Raw genomic sequence first — 19,333 nt, forward strand, 5'->3', positions numbered from 1 at the left:
GACAGAAACATGGCAAACGTTGTTTATAATCAATCCTCAAGGTGTTTTTCAAATATCTATTTGATAATATATCCATCGGGACAATTAGTTTTTCATTAGGACCGATTGGAGTAATGGCTACCTCTGCTCTGTATTTTACGTGAGAATCTCTCTGGCAGCATCAGGTGACCACTTGCGCAATGTAGCCGCTTACGGGTATTCTTCAACATAAATGCGTAAAACTACGTCACAATGCTGTAGACACCTTCGGGAATACGGAGAAAGAGTAATCTGGTTGATAGCCCATTCACTGCTCAATATGGACTCATTGGAACGCAGCGCTTTCAAAACATGGGGTACTTCCGGATTGGATTTTTCTCAGGCTTTCACCTGCAACATCAGTTCTGTTATACTCAGACAATATTTTTACAGTTTTGGAAACTTTAGAGTGTTTTCTATCCTAAACTGTCAATTATATGCATATTCTAGCATCTTTTCCTGACAAAATATCCCATTTACTACGGGAACGTTATTTTTCCAAAAATGAAAATACTGTCCCCTAGTCACAACAGGTTTTAAGAACACGGCATAAACCATGGTAAAATGTGTAGAATTGCAGGAAATTTAGGTTTTAAACCACCATTTTTTCTCAGTCCCATGACAATGTGTAGAATTATAGGAAACTAGCTTTAATTTGTTTTAAATGTCTCTCCGCCCCATGTCAAAATGTGTACAATTGCAGGGAATTAAGCTTTAAAACAACATTTTGTCTCTGCGGCCAAAAGGGTCTCTAAGATTTTCTTACAAAGACTGAGTCACGGCCACCAATTTAGCAGTTTCTAAGCTAATTTCCTACAATTCTACGCATTTTGACATGGAAAAAGTGGTGTTCTTATGCTCAAACATAGCAAAATCAAATGGACCCCTGATTGTCTAGCTTTTATTTTGCTCACTATAGGTTCTAAAAGATTATAGGCTATTAAAAAATATATAGGTGCAGTTTTTTTCCAATAAACATTCTATTTGGTTTTAGTCATTAAGCGTACACTGAAAGCATTTCTTTCCCATTCCCTCAAATGTATTTTCATGCAATGCACCACAAACGTCTCGGCTGCGACCCCGTTTGGGAACCACTGCTGCAGCGGATACTTATCGCCTGAAAGGTCCAGCGGTTCTAGTGTTAAATAAACAACACGTTGAACTCTTAAAAAAGGTCCCAGTTGGGTGACGAAGGAAACAGCGTACCCCTACGTCAACGCCACTGGAGTCCGGGATGTTGTCGTGAATGTTGTAGTAGTAGCCCAGGCCCACGATGACGAAGCGCACCAGGGCTCCCATGTACAGGGCGAGGATGGGGATGAGAAGGGGCTCCACACACGGCAGGTTACTATGCATCAGGACGGACACAAACACAATCTGCCACAGAGAGGGGGGGGGGGCCACAGTCAGAAACACTCCATTAGGACCACATCACACTCACAACTTATCAGAGCAGGGCATACTGCCAAGTCCACTTTTGAGGGGAATTGCATTTTTGTTTTGGCTACAAGAACCCATCTTCACTGTAATGGGGATTAGTGAACAACAAGGAAGCAATCTGTTGAGTACCTGGGTGATGACATCAGAGATGGAGGCAGAGCCTACAATGACACTGTATTTGTGCTTGAGGAGGATTCCAGCATGTATCCAAGACTAAAAAAACAAAAATGAACAAGGAGACAATTGTTGCTTCTCCACCCAATAATTTTAGCATACCAAGTTATTTTCTGTAAAAATAAAAAGCAACCCAAAGGCTCACATTGAATACGTCAATATGCGGTAGTTGAAATACAGGGACAGGAGTGCGTACGTTTTAAGATCAGCATGATGTCAAGGCGATTATACATACATTTGAGGTGTTAAGCTTCTTTCTGCCATGATTATGGCTCTCTGGCTAGCCATGCTTTGGTTCATGAAAGAGCTGGTCTGCATCCTAAATGGCACCCTATTCACCACATAACGCACTACTTTTGAACATGGCCCATAGGGATCTGGTTCAAAGTAGTGCACTACCGTGCATTTGGAAAGTATTCAGACCCCTTCACTTTTCCACATTTTCAACCTTAATCTAAAATGGATTAAATTGTTTTTTTCCCCCTACTCAATACCCCCATAATGACAAAAATAGCAAATCTCACATTTACTTAAGTATTCAGACCCTTTGCTCAGTACTTTGTAGAAGGACCTTTGGCAGAGATTACAGCCTCGAGTCGTCTTGGGTATGAAACTACAAGCTTGGCACACCTGTATTTGGGGAGTTCCTCCCATTCTTCTCTGCAGATCCTCTCAAGCCCTGTCAGGTTGGATGGGGAACATCGCTGCACAGATACTTTCAGGTCCCTCCAGAGATGTTTGATTGGGTTCAAGTCCGGGCACTGGCTGGGCCACTCAAGGACATTCAGAGACTTGTCCCGAAGCCACTCCTGCATTGTCTGGGCTGTGTGCTTAGCGTTGTTGTCCTGTTGGATGGTGAACCTTCACCCTAGTCTAGCAGGTTTTCGTCAAGGATCTCTGTACTCTTTTCCGTTCATTTGTCCCTTGATCCTGACTAGTCTCCCAGTCCCTGCCACTAAAAAAACATCCCCACAGCATGATGCTGCCACCACCATGCCTCACCGTAGGGATAGTGCCAGGATTCCTCCAGGTGTGTCACTTGGCATTCAGGCCAAAGAGTTCAATCCTGGTTACATGAGACCAGAGAATCTTGTTTTTCATGGTCTGAGTCCTTTAGGTGCCTTTTGGCAAACTCCAAGCGGGATGTCATGTGCTTTTTACTGAGGCGTGGCTTCCGTCTGGTCACACTACCTTAAAGGCCTGATTGGTGGAGTGCTGCAGAGATGGTTGTCCTTCTGGAAGGTTCTCCCATCTCAACAGAGGAACTCTAGAGCTCTGTCAGAGTTACCATCATCGGGTCACCTCCCTGACCAAGGCCCTTCTTCCCCGAAGGCTCAGTTTGGCCGGGGTGCCAGCTCTAGGAAGAGTCTTGGTGATTCCAAAATTCTTCCATTTAAGAATGATGAGGCCACTGTTCTTGGGGACCTTCAATGCTGCAGACATTTTTCGGTACCCTTCTCCAGATCTGTGATCGACACAATCCTGTCTGAGCTCTACGGACAATTCCTTTGACCTCATGGCTTGGTTTTTGCTTTGGCATCCACTGTCAACTGTGCGACCTTATATAGACAGGTGTGTGCCTTTCCAAATCATGTCCAATCAATGATCAATGGAAACAGGATGCACCCGAGCTCAATTTCGAGTCTCATAGCAAAGGGTCTGAATACTTCTGTAAATAAGGTATTACAGTGTTTTGGGGGTCATTATGCGGTATTGTCTGTAGATTGATGAGGAAAAAGATTTATTCAATCAATATTACAATACGGCTGTAACGTAACAAAATGTGGAAAAAGGGAAGGGGTCTGAATACTTAACGAATACACTGTATATAGTGAATAGGGTGATATTTGGGACGCAGACCCTGAAATCAAGCTGTATACTCTCCTCGGTACTCACCATGGCGTCCAGCAGTGGGAAAGTTGCCAGGTAGAGGAAAGCCCTCCTGGTCTTGTTGCCCACGGAGTCGTCCACATGATGCAGCTTATTGATAATGTAGTAGCCTAGGTCTGTCTGGGCTAGAGAGGGGAGAGAAGCAGAATACTGTAAGGACTGAGGAGATGGCACCACTAACTCGATTTTAAACTTTTGAGATGATAAAATACTAGTGGGTTGGCCTCTTCATTTAAAAAATAAAACAGAAAAGCTGAACTTAAAAGCAGTTTACAACTGACATATCACTGGATTTAAAATCACTTGGAATGAATAAGAATAAATACTAGTAGTTAGTTAAATGTCATGGTTTGGGACAAAACAACCATGTTTAATCCTCACCGATGAGAACATGAATGATGAATGCCATAGAGCCTGCTACCGCCATGCACAGCACAGCACAGCCCCGGTCCCTCTTGCTGTTGACAAACACCAGGCCCACGTTCTTGAAATCACTCATGGGCCCAGTAAAGAACTTCATTAGCGAATAGGCCAGCCCATAGCTGGCAAGCATCTCAACCGCATCCTCTTTAAAGCCTGCTAAACCCCGGTTTAGAGCCTGCCAAGGACCAAAAGGCCAAGGGAATGGGTGGGAAAGAGTGAGAACGTATTAGCCCCAAGGTTCAGCATCATACAACCATCATTCATACCAGTATGCATTAGCCTGAGGGGTATACTACAAATCAGGTTTGAGGAGTTAGCGAGGTAACTTTGGTCAATTGAACAAATTCGTATTAACAATGACGGCCTAACCCGGCCAACGCTGGGCCAATTGTGCGCCTGCCTATGGGACTCCCAATCACGGCCAGATGTGATGCAGCCTGGATATTTTCCCACATGTTAATGCCTCTATTAAAAACGCCAAGATAGTGACATTTCTCCATTTCTATTTTAGATTTAAGATTATAATATTGTTGTGACTATGTTAGTGTTTATTGACCTATTGATGAACTGCTGTGACAGTAAATGGCTAGCTACCTGATACATCCTAGCTCCCTCGTTAACCATTGGTATTCTGAGCATCGTAGATCATTTCTGAAGAGGTGTCCTTTCAGAATGAGTGGTGCTGAGGCTACTGGTGTTGCTATTGTCTGTGGTGGCATGGAAAGGGGGATCATTCAACAGTGACAATGAAGAGGTAGCGAGCTGGGTGAGAGATTCAGATTAAGAGCCAAAGGCCTGAGGCTACAGAGATTAACCACAAATGACTGGCCAGGCCACCACACACACCTGCAGGACACTCCTCTCCTGGCCCTCTTCCCCTGGCAGCCACGTACTCACATAACTCACATTTAGGGAAGATCTAGGGCTGTATTCACAAAGTGTTTCAGAGTATCATTGCTGATCAGGTCCATCTTGTCCATGTAAATCAGAAGATGCAGCTGCTATTTCAGCACTGTAATGGCGACAAAGCACTGGAAGACGACTTCAGGTGCACTAGAGTGCTTTAGACAATTCACTCTGAGGTGTTTTAAAGTAAACTGCATTCAAATGTTTACTTTTCCTTTGGGAAACGTCATTAAACAAGGGTTGCGCGAGTGGAAATTTGAAACGGAATTTATCGAACTCCCTCGTGTGCTTCTGTTATGGGGAAAAATTCCACAATGAAACTGACATTAAAACGTAAAGAATGATACATTTGCATCTGTTGGCCATCAAGTAGGCTGTTAATTGCAATGCCATTGCAGGCTACTGTAGCCTACCATTTTATACAATAAACTTATAACTCGCTCACACACGCACCTTTTTCAGGACCCTGTCTTTCAAAGATAATTTGTAAAACTCCACAAACCCACTGTTGCTGGACCATACAGGACTGACAAAAAGTGCGCTTCACTGATGAGTTGCGGTTTTGTCTCACCAGGGGTGATGGTCGGATTCGCATTTATCATCGAAGGAATGAGCATTACACCGAGGCCTGTACTCTGGAGCGGGATCGATTTGGAGGTGGAGAATCCGTCATGGTCTGGGGTGGTGTGTCACAGCATCATCGGACTGAGCTTGTTGTCATTGCAGGCAATCTCAACGCTGTGCATTACAGGGAAGACATCCTCCTCCCTCATGTGGTACTCTTCCTGCAGGCTCATCCTGACATGACCCTCCAGCATGACAATACCACCAGCCATAATGCTCGTTCTGTGCGTGATTTCTAGTGTTCTGCCATTGCCAGCGAAGAGCCCGGAACTCAATCCCATTGAGCACGTCTGGGACATGTTGGATTGGAGGGTGAGGGCTAGAGCCATTCCCCCCAGAAATGTCCGGGAACTTGCAGGTGCCTTGGTGGAAGAATGGGATAACATCTCACAGCAAGAACTGGCAAATCTGGTGCAGTCCATGAGGAGATGCACTGCAGTACTTAAATGCAGCTGGTGGCCACACCAGATACAGACTTACTTTTGATTTTGACCCCCGTTTGTTCAGGGACACATTATTCCACTTCTGTTAGTCACGTCTGTGGAACTTGTTCAGTTAATGTCTCAGTTGTTGAATCTTATGTTCATACAAATATTTACACATGCTAAGCTTGCTGAAAAGAAACACATTTGACAGTGAGACGTGAGACGTTTCTTTTTTTGCTGTGATAACTATATTGCAAAATTAACCTTTACCAGTTAAATTTTTCTGAAATATTGTAACAAAATCTGCATAGGAGACAATATACATGTGCCTATACATAATGGATGCATGTGGAAATATGTAAAACCCCATAGAAATAGAAAGAATAGAACAGGTGTCCCCATTAAAGATAATGATGACAATGGGTGGACTGGCAGAAATGTCAAATGTACCCATAGTAGCAAAGCAGGATGTAAAAGCAGGATGTGTACCTATCAATCTGTTCCGTGATTAGTTTAATAAACTTAAATTGACAATACATTCCATGAGCAACTTAAGTTAGCATAATTTTAATTAATGTTCTACATTACCAGGCAGTCATTGCGAGTGTACCAGGTTCCAAACTCAAAGCCCATTCAACTCATTCTATTTCTATGCTAAAAACACTTTATACCCTGTCCTGATCCTGAAAAACTGAATCAGTCATTCAGGAGAATTAGACATTATTTCCATTTAGCTTTGCCTCCAGAGAGCATCCGCAGCTGCCACTTTCCATAGAAGGGAGCTTGGTACGATTCATAGCTGCTCACACGGCCATTACGCATGCATAATCCTAACCTCTTCTGAGACGCACGCTTGGACTCCTACTGCCCACTAGGACTAGGCAAGAATACCAGCTAGTATGAGTAGGCCTGTCATCTGTCATATGACTGGGACTGCTGTGGGTCACTGGTGTGAGGCTATGATATTCATAAGATCTCCACTGAACTGGGCTTTAGTTCTGTGTGCCTTATGGCCTTCTCAAAACCACAAAGATGCACAAGTAGATCAATACATCTACTAATAAGTCAAATCAGTCACCACTCATTCAACAAAAAGCTACTCTTCTTTCCATGTTATAGTGGACATCTGTTGCTCACTGTCCTAGATCCATGCAAGGGCTTTTTAGTTTACATTCACTGTTCTAGATATCACAGTGGAGCTTGCCAGTTTGAAGTCCTAAAACCCAGAAATTAGTTACCTATGGTTTGTTAAGCTATCCCTATTTGTGAAAAAGAATGAGAAAAGAATAGGGTTTTGGGATAAACGCCAAAAATAAGGTCAGAGTTTAACAGACGCTTAAGATATCTTCTACGTATTGTTCTATGAGATAATCAGTCAGTTGGCTTTATAATTCATAAAGGTAATGTCTTTATAGATTATGCATATACCATGCATTCATAAAGTACTCAGACCCCTTAACCTTTTCCACATTTTCTTACGTTACAGCTAAATTCTAAAATTGATTTAAATAAAAAAAATGTAATCAATCTATACACAGTACCACATAATGACAAAAACAGATTGCCAATTTACTAAAAATAAAAACAAATACCATATTTAAAAAAGTATTCAGACCCTTTGATATGAGACTCGAAATTGAGCTCTGGTGCATCCTGTTTCCATTGATCAAGTTGTAAAAACATTAAGGATGATTGGAGTCCACCTGGGGTAAATTCAATTGATTGGACATGATTTGGAAAGGCACACACCTGTCTATATAAAGGTCCCACAGTTGACAGTGCATGTCAGAGCAAAAACTAAGCAATGAGGTTGAAGGAATTTTCCGTAGAGCTCCGAAACAGGATTGTGTCGAGGCACAGATCTGGGGAAGGGTACCAAAAAATGTCTGCAGCACTGAAGGTCCCCAAGAACAGTGGCCTCCATCATTCTTAAATGGAACCACCAAGACTCTTCCTAGAGCTGGCAGCCCGGCCAAACTGAGCAATCGAGGGGAGAGGGGCCTTGGTCAGGGAGGTGACCAAGAACCCGATGGTCACTCTGACAGAGCTCCTATGTGGAGATAGGAGAACCTTCCAGAAGGACAAGCATCTCTGCAGCACTCCACCAATCAGGCCTTTACGGTAGAGTGGCCAGACAGAAGCCACTCCTCAGTAAAAGGCACACGAGTCAGCTTGGAGTTTCCCAAAAGGCATCTGAAGGACTCTCAGACCATGAGAAACAAGATTGAACTCTTTGGCCTGAATGCCAAGTCCTGAGGAAATCTAGCATCATCCCTATGGTGAAGTATGGTGGTGGCAGCATCATGCTGTGGGGATGTTTTTCCAATGGCAGGGACTCAGGATCGGTGGATAGATTAACAGAGCAAAGTACAGAGAGATCCTTGATGAAAACATGCTCCGGAGCGCTCTGGACCTCCAACTGGGGCGAAGGTTCACCTTCCAACAGGACAACGACCCTAAGCACACAGCCAAGACAATGCAGGAATGGCTTCCGGACAAATCTCTGAATGTCCTTGAGTGGCCCAGCCAGAGCCCGGACTAGAACCCGATCGAACATCTCTGGAGAGACCTGTGCAGCGACACTCAGATGTGTTAAGTCAAGAAGGGGAGACACAAATACAATATGACATCCATCTAATCTGGAGGAGGAAATTGTTGTCCAAAATCAAACTTTCAACAGGCACTGACCCAACAATGATAAAGAGTGAATATGCACACACTCAGCCAATTCTCTCCACTGGTGCCATTAAGATGGGCTATTCTGTTAGCTAAATTTAGTTGAGAACTATGATATGATAACAGATATTAGTATTTTCATGGTCTTCTCTTTACAGAAGTAACTATTTGCTTTCCAAACTGTTTTCCAGCAATTAGGTTTTGAAATATTGCAATATGCCTGGTAGTGATGGGGGATCAATAGTTACATCGCGGGACATTATTTTTGACTATCGTATCATTTTGACAATTTTTATTTTCATTTGATTTGATTTTTTAAATTGCGCTAGTTTGCTGTACTGGCACCAAAACTCCATAGCCTTTTCTCCATTTTCTTTTAAAATAATGAGTTAATTAGATTTCGGACTCTTTCTCATGGCTCGTCCCTCTGCGGCAGACATGGTGAGCAATATGTTTGGCAAATCGAATCGCAATAAATAAATTCACAATATCGATTCCCAAAATAATACTGAGAATAGCAATACATATCGCAACGGAACCTAAGTATCGTGATAACATCGTATTGTGAGGTCCCTGGCAATTCACAGCACTAATGCCTGGTTGTGCCTCTACTTTTCACTGACAGTCGCAACTCAAAAATCAAATAGGCTATTTGATATTTGCCACCAAAGCTCTACAGTGGGACCATTTTATTAGCATATGCGCCTAAATATTTTGCTGTGCGACCTGGAATTTCAATTTAGGAACACCAGTGCACCTACAACATTTAAGATTCTAGCTTTATTTCTTCATACACCACATGGCCAAAGTCATGGGCATTACTATGGAGTTGGTCCCCCTTTGCTCCTATAACAGCTCCACTCTTCAGGGAAGGCTTTCCACTAGATGTTGGAACAATGCTGCAGGGACTTGCTTCCATTCAGTCATAAGAGCATTAGTGAGGTCGGGCACTGATGTTGGACAATTAGGCCTGGCTCACAGTCGGCGTTCCAATTCATCCCAAGGGTGTTCAATGGGGTTGAGGTCAGGGCCCTGTGCAGGCCAGTCAGGGCCCTGTGCAGGCCAGTCAGGGCCCTGTGCAGGCCAGTCAGGGCCCTGTGCAGGCCAGTCAGGGCCCTGTGCAGGCCAGTCAGGGCCCTGTGCAGGCCAGTCAGGGCCCTGTGCAGGCCAGTCAGGGCCCTGTGCAGGCCAGTCAGGGCCCTGTGCAGGCCAGTCAGGGCCCTGTGCAGGCCAGTCAGGGCCCTGTGCAGGCCAGTCAAGTTCTTCCACACCTATCGCTACAACCTGAGGAGTATTTGTCTGTAATAAAGCCCTTCTGTGGAGAAAAATTCATTCTGATTGATGTGAAATCCCTAGATTTGGGCCAAATTAATTTGTTTCAATTGACTGATTTCCTTATATGAACTGTAACTCAGTAAAATCGTTGAAATTGTTGCATGTTGCATTTAGTTATGTATAGTTTTCATTGTGAAGGCAGATAAATCGTTTTTATCAAAAGCAATCCCTTTTGTATGAGAAAGCACAGAATCCTAGTAATTGCTACACATGCTTAATTACTTCAATTTTGTTTTTAGACGACTTCACGGGGCACCTGAAAAAAGTATTCAAATAATGAGATGTATCCACCAATCCAAAGAAAGTATAGGCGGGATTAGCATTTTGTCACTAGCATGGTAGTGGAAAACGGTGTTTCATAAAGTAAGCATATTTTCCCCGCCATCTATCCATTCAATAAAGTTGAGGAAATCGACGCCTATGCAGCTGAATATGTCAGGTACGAACCGGTCCACAAGTGATGCAAATGTATTGCTGGCTCCATAATTTATTTGGACGGTAAAATGACCCGTCTCAATATCGCCATCTGCCTGCGTTTAAATTATACACGTGCCTGTAATGAATTGATCAAATTCTTGAATTGTAGGCCACTACTAGTGGTGGTCTGATGGATAGATACAACATTCTGTACCACGTTGAATGCTTAATTAATGTCAAATCAAACAAGCGATAGAAGTTATCCGGACCGTGTTTTGACAGAGCCTGACATCTAGCTAATTGTTGACGTTCATCCGTCACGCTTGCCTCAACCCCCAATGTTGGCTACCGACTAGCACATATCCTATGCAAATATCGCTGTCTTATGTCAATTTGATGCCGCCGACCTACCTGTTCACCGAGGTCGATGGCTACATTGGTAATAGCCATAGGCACCAGAAAGCTGATGAGAGGCCAATATGGAATGAGAGATGGAAATTCCAACATAGTATACCAGGGGCATCTGCTTCAGTCGTGATTATTTAAAATATTACGTTAAATCGGTAGAATAGATCGTAGGTAGGCACTTCACGTTAAATAAATGTCAATTCAACTGACAATCAAAGTCAGAACGCTCCCCGCATCGCTGGATCCAAGGAATACGCTTCGGTGTGCAGAGGAGGCGAAGGTCAGAAGAATTATTGCAGATGGGCGTTTCTCCATCGCTCGACAACGTTGGAGAAAATGACAGCAAGCTGCATTAAAAAAAATTGACCGAGAGAATCCAGCGAGATCCTCGGCTTGTATCAAAACAATGAGGGAATACCAGAAAGCTTTGCTCTCGTAGCATACGATTCTGAGCGTTCAACAGCAAGCCATCCCCGCCTTGCCTGAAACCAAACCACACACGTGGGTCGGCACCAAATTTAAACTTCCTCCACCTACTCTCGACGTCATGAATTATAGGTAGACAAATCAAATTGTAATGGTCGTGTACACATATTTAGCAGATGTATATAGCTGGTGCAGCGAAATGCTTATGTTTCTAGCTGCAACAGTGCAGTATACTTAAGTTGCGTGCGCAAACTCACTCTGGCTATCTACGCCGATTTCAGAGCGCAGAATAACTGATTCATTTACGAACGCGAAACAGCCTCTGAATATGGCCAGTGTCAGTAAAAGGGGGGGTAATTACATTGTTACCATTGTTACCAGCAGCACAGTTACAGTCACTAACGCTCTATTTAACATGAAAACAGCCTAACCAGCTCTGTTAGAGCGAGTAAAATGGTCAGAGTTCTCTTATTTGTGTCTTGACGGATCAACCCTACTCCACGGTCGGAGCGTCCTGTGTGCGCTCTGAACGCTCAGAGGTAACGAACGACCCAGAGCGCGTTCTGACTCACTGGAGTGGAGAAAATGTAAGAATACAGCCTTATTAAACAATAAGGCACAAGAGGTATCGCTGTAACAGGTAAATAAATTACATTGTTCTCCCCGACGCGATACAATGCCTTATTACTTTAATAAAAACGTACTTTTACCAACATATTTAATTGTCATTAAAGCTTTATTTTGGTAAGTCAATTCATACAATGTCATTCTTCCACTAGAATATTTAGTCTAGACAAAAATCTGGTTAGTTATTTTGGTCATGTTGCTCATTCTTTTGCATAGTTGCTATGCAGAAGGTCTGGTCGTCCGTTCTTAACAAAATAGACTACCCATTTACATTTGACTGTATTCAAGATACAGCACTGACTCGCGTACCTTATTGATATTATAAAACGGTTACTGTTACCAACATAACATTGCATAGTTGCAATGCAGATGGATGGTGGTCCGTTGTAAACAAAATGTTTGCTATGCAGGCTGGATAATGTTCTTGTCACTTGCTAGCTAACCAACTTCAGATAAATCTGTCACGCCAAACATTGAACCTGGAATGACAGTTTTACCACATTTTTTTCCCCTATTGGCATTTTACATCTATTTGTCCATGATAATGACGTTGATGCGTGATTTCGCCGAGCTCAGAAAAAAAGTTGTCTCATCTCGTCTGGGCACCGTACACTCTATGTATGGTACTACAGAGATAGAAATGAAAAAGTTAAACATTGTTTCCGAGATTGGACAGGCGCTGTACCAAACTAAATGCTAGGCTGGAAGCAAGGGGAAATAATGCGCAAATCGAGATTAAATACAAGAGATGATTCGGACATGAACATGATATTCTTATGGCGGTGGAGTGATTATTTTCAGATGGAACTGTTTGCGGGTATAATGTGCCTGTGACAGCCAATACTGCACGACCTCCCTTCGGGCATGGATTCTACAAGTCAGAAACATTGCACAAGGATGTTGGTCCATGCTGACACGATGGCATCACACAGTTTCTGCAGATTGGACAGCAGTACACCACCGCCACCAGCCTGTACTGTTTGATACCACGACCTCCCTTTGCCTCCAGAACAGCCTGGGTTCTTCGGGCATGGCTTCTACAAGTCAGAAACGTTGCACAGGGATGTTGGTCCATGCTGACGCAATGGCATCACACAGTTTCTGCAGATTGGACAGCGGTACACCACCGCAACCAGCCTGTATCGTTGACACCATGCAGGATGGGTCCATGAACTCATGCTGCTTAAGCCAAATCCTGATTCTGCCATCAGCATGACAGGAACAGGGATTCGTCGGACCAGGCAATGTTTTTCAGCTTTTTCTTGTTTTTAGCTGATAGGTGTGGAACTCTTTGTGGTCGTCTGCTGGAAATCCTTGATAACGATCGATGAGTTGTGTGTTCCGAGATGCTGTTCTGCACACCATTGTTGTACTACGCCATTATTTGTCTGTTTGTGGCCCGCCTGATAGCTTGCATGGTTTGTGCCATTCTTCAACCTCTTATCAACGAGCGGTTTCGCCCACAGGACTGTCGCTGAATGCATTTTTTTTTGTCGCACCATTCTTGGGAAACACTAGACACTTTCATGCGCGAAAAGCCCAATAGTGCGGTAGTTTCTGTGATACTGGATCCGGCGTGCCTGGCACCGATGATCATACCACGCTCAGTCGTTTAAGTCACTAGTTTTGCCCATTCTAACGTTAAATTGAACAGTAACTGAATGCCTCAATGCCTGTCTGTCTGCTTTATACAGGAAGCCACAGCCACATGACTCACTGTATGTAAGAGCGATCCATTTTTGTGAAAGGGATGGTGTACCTAATAAACAGTCCGGTAAGTGTATATACACTACATTACCAAAATTATGTGGACACCTGCTCCTCAAACATCTCATTCCAAAATAATGGGCATTAATATGGTCGTCCGTTCTTAACAAAATGGACTACCCATTTACATGTGACTGTATTCAAGATACAGCACTGCCTCGCGTGCCTTATTGATTTTATCAAACGGTTACTGTTCCCCCTTTGCTGCAATAACAGCCTCCACTCTTCTGGGAAGGCTTTCCACTAGTTGTTGTAAAGTTGCTGCGGGGACTTGCTTCCATTCAGCCACAAAAGCATTAGTGAGGTCGGGCACTGATGTTGGGCAATTAGGCCTGGCTTGCAGTCAGTGGGCAAAGCATTGGCTGGAGTGGTGTAAAGCTCTCCGCCATTGGACTCTGGAGCAGTGGAAACGCTTTCTTTGGAGTGATGAATCACGCTTCACCATCTGGCAGTCTGATGGACGAATCTGGGTTTGGCAGATACCAGGAGAACGTTACCTGCCCCAATGCATAGTGGTGGGGGAGGAATAATGTTCTGGGGCTGTTTTTCATGGTTCGGGCTAGGCCTCTTATTTCCAGTGAAGGGAAATCTTAACGCTACAGCATACAATGACATTCTAGACGATTCTGTGCTTCCAATTTTGTGGCAACCGTTTGGGGAAGGCCCTTTCCTGTTTAAGCATGACAATGCCCCTGTCCACAAAGAGAGGTCTATACAGAAATGTTTTGTCGAGATCTGTGTGGAAGAACTTGATTGGCCTTGACTGACCTCAACCACATCGAACATCTTTTGGATTAATTGGAACACCAACTGTGAGTCAGGCCTAATCGCCCAATATCAGTGCCCGGCCTCACTAATGCTCTTATGACTGAATGGAAGCAAGTCCCTGCAGCAATGTTCCAACATCTAGTGGAAAGCCTTCCCAGAAGAGTGGAGGCTGTTGTAGCAGCAAAGGGGGGACCAACTTCATATTAATGCCCATGATTTTGGAATGAGATGTTTGACAAGCAGGTGTCCACACACATTTTGCCATGTAGTGTATATTATATAATGGTGTGAATGGACAGTATATGAATAGAAATGGTGAGTAAAGCTGAGGTCTTTGATGATCTTATTGGCCCTCATGACACACCGGATGCTGTACTGTAGATGTCCTGGAGGGCCGTCAGTGTGCCCCCAGTGATGTGTTGGCCTGACTTCACCACCCTCTTGAGAGCCTTGTGGTTGCGGATTATGCAATTGCCATACGAGACGGTGATACAGTCCAATAGGATGCTCTCAATGGTGCATCTGTTGAAATTTGTGAGGGTCTTAAGGGCCAAGCTGAATTTCTTCAGCCTCCTGAGGTTGAAGACTTGCTGTTGTGCCTTCTTCACCAAACTGTCTGTGTGGTGTGACCATTTGATGAACTTCAAGCTTTTCACCCTCTCCACTGCGGCCCAGTTGATGTGGATGGGGGCATGCTCTCTCTGCTGTCTCCTGAATTCCTTCATTTGTTGACGATGAGGGAGATGTGATTTTCCTGGCACCTCTCTGCCAGGGCCCTCACCTCCTCCCTGTAGGCTGAATCATCGTTGTTGGTAATCAGGCCTACCACTGTTGTGTCGTCAGCAAACTTGATGATTGAGTTGGAGATGTGCGTGGCCATGCAGTCATGGGTGAATAGGGAGTACAGGAAGGGGCTGAGCACGCACCCTTGTGGGGCCCTAGTGTTGAGGATTAGCGTGGTGAAGATGTGGTTGCCTACCTTCACCACAGTTGAATGCAGAGTTTGGAGGTCTATGAGGGTTGCTGAAGAAACAAAAGTCCAAACTATAAAGGTAGCAGCTGATTAAACTTCAAAACACAGACAAACTACAAGCCTACATGGAATATTTTTACATTATCCTCGATACTACACTACAATGTTTTATGGGTTCTGCAGTAAAATGGATGCCTTTAAGAAGAAAAAAAAATTCTGGAACCTATATAGGAAATTGGTGCAATAATATACATGTAAACTTGCAACATTGTATCCCAATGACAAGAACTTTGTACGACTCGATCAGGGATCTAACCCACAACGTTGCAATCCCATGGTGATACTCTAGCCACCAACGCCACTAAGTTGAGAAATGTAGGCCTGATAAAACTGTTGAATCTGTGGCAGTGTGTTAACTTGTCAGTTTGGCACCGGGCCCCCTGGGTACTTTGGACCTGTTTAATTTTAAACCTATTAAACTAGTTATGTCTGCAACGACTAGATGTCAAAGCAACATGATATATTAATTATACAGTTGAAGTCGGAAGTTTACATACGCTTAGGTTGGAGTCATTAAAACTAATTTTTCAACCACTCCACAAATGTATTGTTAACAAACTATAGTTTTGGCAAGTTGGTTAAGACATCTACTTTGTGCATGACACAAGTCATTTTTTCAAACAATTGTTTACAGACAGATTACAATTACAATTCCAGTGGGTCAGATGTTTACATACACTAAGTTGGCTGTGCCTTTAAAAAGCTTGGGAAATTCCAGAAAATTATGTCATGGCTTTAGGAGCTTCTGATAGGCTAATTGACGTCATTTGAGTCAATTGGAGGTGTACCTGTGGCCTACCTTCAAACTCAGTACCTCTTTGCTTGACATCATGGGAAAATCAAAAGAAATCAGTCAAGACCTCAGAAGAAAATAATTGTAGACCTCCACAAGTCTGGTTCATCCTTGGGAGCAATTTCCAAACGCCTGAAGGTACCACGTTCATCTGTACAAACAATAGTACGCAAGAATAAACACTATGGGGCCACGCAGCCTTCATACTGCTCAGGAAAGAGACGTGTTCAATCTCCTAGAGATGGATGTACTTTGGTGCGAAAAGTGCAAATCAATCCCAAAACAGCAACAAAGGGCATGTGAAGATGTTGGAGGAAACAGGTACCTGTATCTATATCCACAGTAAAACGAGTCCTATATCGCCGCTCAGCAAGGAAGAAGCCACTGCTCCAAAACCACCATAAAAAAGACAAACTACGGTTTGCTACTGCACATGGGGACAAAGATCATATTTTTGGGAGAAATGTCCTCTGGTCTGATGAAACAAAAATAGAACTGTTTTGTCATAATGACCATCATTATCTTTGGAGGAAAAAGGGGGAGGCTTGTGTAACGGATAGCTTAGTTAGCTGTGGTGCGCGCTAAATAGCGTTTCAATCGGTGACGTCACTTGCTCTGAGACCTTGAAGTAATGGTTCCCCTTGCTCTGCAAGGGACGTGAATTTTGTGGAGCGATGGGTAACGATGCTTCGTGGGTGACTGTTGTTGATGTGTGCAAAGGGTCCCTGGTTTGCGGGTATGGGCGAGGAGACGGTCTAAAGTTGTACTGTTACACTTGCAAGCCGAAGAACACCATCCTAACCGTGAAGCACGGGGGCGGCAGCATCATGTTGTGGGGGTGATTTGCTGCAGGAGGGGCTGGTGCACTTCACAAAATAGATGGCATAATGTGAGGTAGGAAAATTGTGAATATATTGAAGCAACATCTCAAGACATCAGTCAGGAAGCTTGGTCGCAAATGAGTCTTCCAAATGGACAATGACCCCAAGCATGCTTCCAAAGTTGTGGCAAAATGGCTTAAGGACAACAAAGTCAAGGTATTGGAGTGGCCATCACATAGCTCAATACTATAGAAAATTTGTGGGCAGAACTCAAAAAGCATGTGCGAGCAAGGAGGCCTACAAACCTGACTCAGTAACTCCAGCTCTGTCAGGAGGAATGGGCCAAAATTCACCTAACTTATTGTGGGAAGCTTGTGGAAGGCTAACTGAAACATTTCACCCAAGTTAAACAATTTAAAGGCAATACTAACAAATACTAATTGAGTGCATGTAAACTTCTGACCCACTGGGAATGTGATGAAAGAAATAAAAGCTGAAATCAATCATTCTCTCTACTATTATTCTGACATTTCACATTCTTAAAATAATGTTTTGATCCTAACTGACCTAAGACAGGGAATTTTTACTCTGATTAAATGTCAGGAATTGTGAAAAACCGAGTTTAAATGTATTTGGCTACGGTGTATGTAAACTTCTGACTTCAACTGTATATGGAAGCAAGGATAAGCTTTACATATCTATTTTGTTCTCATGTTGTCCTTCACATTTTATATGGATAGGTCCACATACAGTCGTAGGATATATGGATTATCTCTGATAAGACTACCAGTGTCTGGAGTCTGTGATGGGCCAGGAGTTTTTCTTGACCATATTACCTGTCCAGGAAAAGTTTAGTTTAGGTTATCTAAAAATCAATGATTCTACTCTACACCATGAAACAAAAACCCATGAACTTGATTACGGTATGGCTTGATAGGGTTTTACGCCACAAAATAGATAGCAACTATTTTTCCACTACATTTTAGTACACTTGAAAAATTGTCTCAGCAAAATTCATGGATTTATTTCTGAAATAATTTAGGAAATAGCTAATTATAGAATCAATTGCAGATGACCATGTTCAAGAGAATCAATGAGAATAATGGAATAATATTATGATATTGAAGCTGCTTTTTACTGTCAAATATTATATTGTATACCACCTGTACTATCTATGGATATTACTGATTTGATTACATCTGAATGTAAAAGATAATTCAAACCCAGTAGCATCAACTGGCCCTGACTCCACCTGCGTTTATAAACCTGTTATTCTGGGGGAAGTGGCTAACTTCCATTCATTGTTTTTTGATTTTCTTCATGAACAACCTTTTAAATCGTGTTTTAAATAACTTTCATCTCCCCCCACGAGCTGATGTAGCGCTGCACTGTCGCTTTTTAGACGCTAGAGGGTGCTTTATAACCATACATCGATTAATCGTCTGTTTTTATTGAGGACATTCCAATGTCTTTCTTCACGTTCAATTGCCAATTTGTGGAGGTGCTCATTTTTAAAACGAAACTTTAGCAGTGCAGTTATATCTGGCCTGTTGGAAGCCATCATCGTATCTCGTCACCATTGCCATAGCTCACACCAAGGTCTAGATCGTCAAAGTTCAAGCTCTTGCCCTACATACCACATTATCAACTGGGTTTACCTGCAGCAGACGACCTAATCAAGCATGTCTTCTTGCTGCATGTTTCTTGTCCATCAGGTAAAGTTTTCTATCTGGTTGTTCTGGGATTTGTCAGATGACACAGTCCCTGCTGAACCACACTTTACTATTATTTCCCCTAGTCTCCCAGAGCCATGTATTTAAATATGTATTTAAATATCTCCCCTATGTTTAAATATTTAAACATGTATTTAAATATCTCCCCTACGCTTAGTGAGTTTTCAGGGAAAAACATGTACAGAAAAAACAGTTTGAGATTTTTTTGACTGTATTTTATATGTATTTCCGATTATGCTCCCTCCCTCTGATTTATCAATACATTAACTCATTTCAGATACAGAATATGACTGGCTTTGAAGTGTTGTGCACATGAACTGGGCATGCATCTTCTCTCTGCTGCTGAGACGTAAAGCTGTTTTTGCACGGAATACTGCGTTTTTTTTAAAACTCCTCCCACTTAAATATCCTTCCGCAACAACTAGTTCTAGTTGTATAAGAATTTCCGAAGGAAATAGCGATGAATGAATGATATGATCATTCAGAAATACATTGAAGACTGTGACGATAATAATCATCGATAGAGGCAACACGGGAATCTTCATTATATTCACATAAAAACGCTATGGTTGTTTGGCGGGAAAATAAATGTGGCGGAGGGATAGGTGGAATGTAAGAGCACAACCTTT

At 43.0% G+C, this 19,333-nt stretch overlaps 1 protein-coding gene across 2 annotated transcripts in view; it reads right to left on the bottom strand.

Annotated features, from left to right (window-relative positions):
• LOC112215681 (progressive ankylosis protein homolog) overlaps positions 1 to 11,363 on the bottom strand; it is a 32,047-nt gene extending 20,684 nt beyond the window's left edge. The window contains exons 1-5 of one of the 2 annotated variants that reach the window (XM_024374920.2): positions 10,740 to 11,359; positions 3,904 to 4,120; positions 3,529 to 3,647; positions 1,588 to 1,671; positions 1,225 to 1,395 (exon numbers count right to left, since the gene is read on the bottom strand). In XM_024374920.2, the coding sequence (XP_024230688.1) occupies positions 1,225 to 1,395; positions 1,588 to 1,671; positions 3,529 to 3,647; positions 3,904 to 4,120; positions 10,740 to 10,835 (687 nt within the window). In that variant the 5' untranslated portion in view covers positions 10,836 to 11,359. Of the gene's footprint in view, positions 1 to 1,224; positions 1,396 to 1,587; positions 1,672 to 3,528; positions 3,648 to 3,903; positions 4,121 to 10,739 lie in introns of both variants that reach the window. The other variant, XM_024374921.2, reaches the window with a different exon arrangement.
• Between the last annotated feature and the right edge of the window lie 7,970 nt (positions 11,364 to 19,333).

Source organism: Oncorhynchus tshawytscha, linkage group LG16, assembly GCF_018296145.1.
Source record: "Oncorhynchus tshawytscha isolate Ot180627B linkage group LG16, Otsh_v2.0, whole genome shotgun sequence".
NCBI lineage: Eukaryota > Metazoa > Chordata > Actinopteri > Salmoniformes > Salmonidae > Oncorhynchus > Oncorhynchus tshawytscha.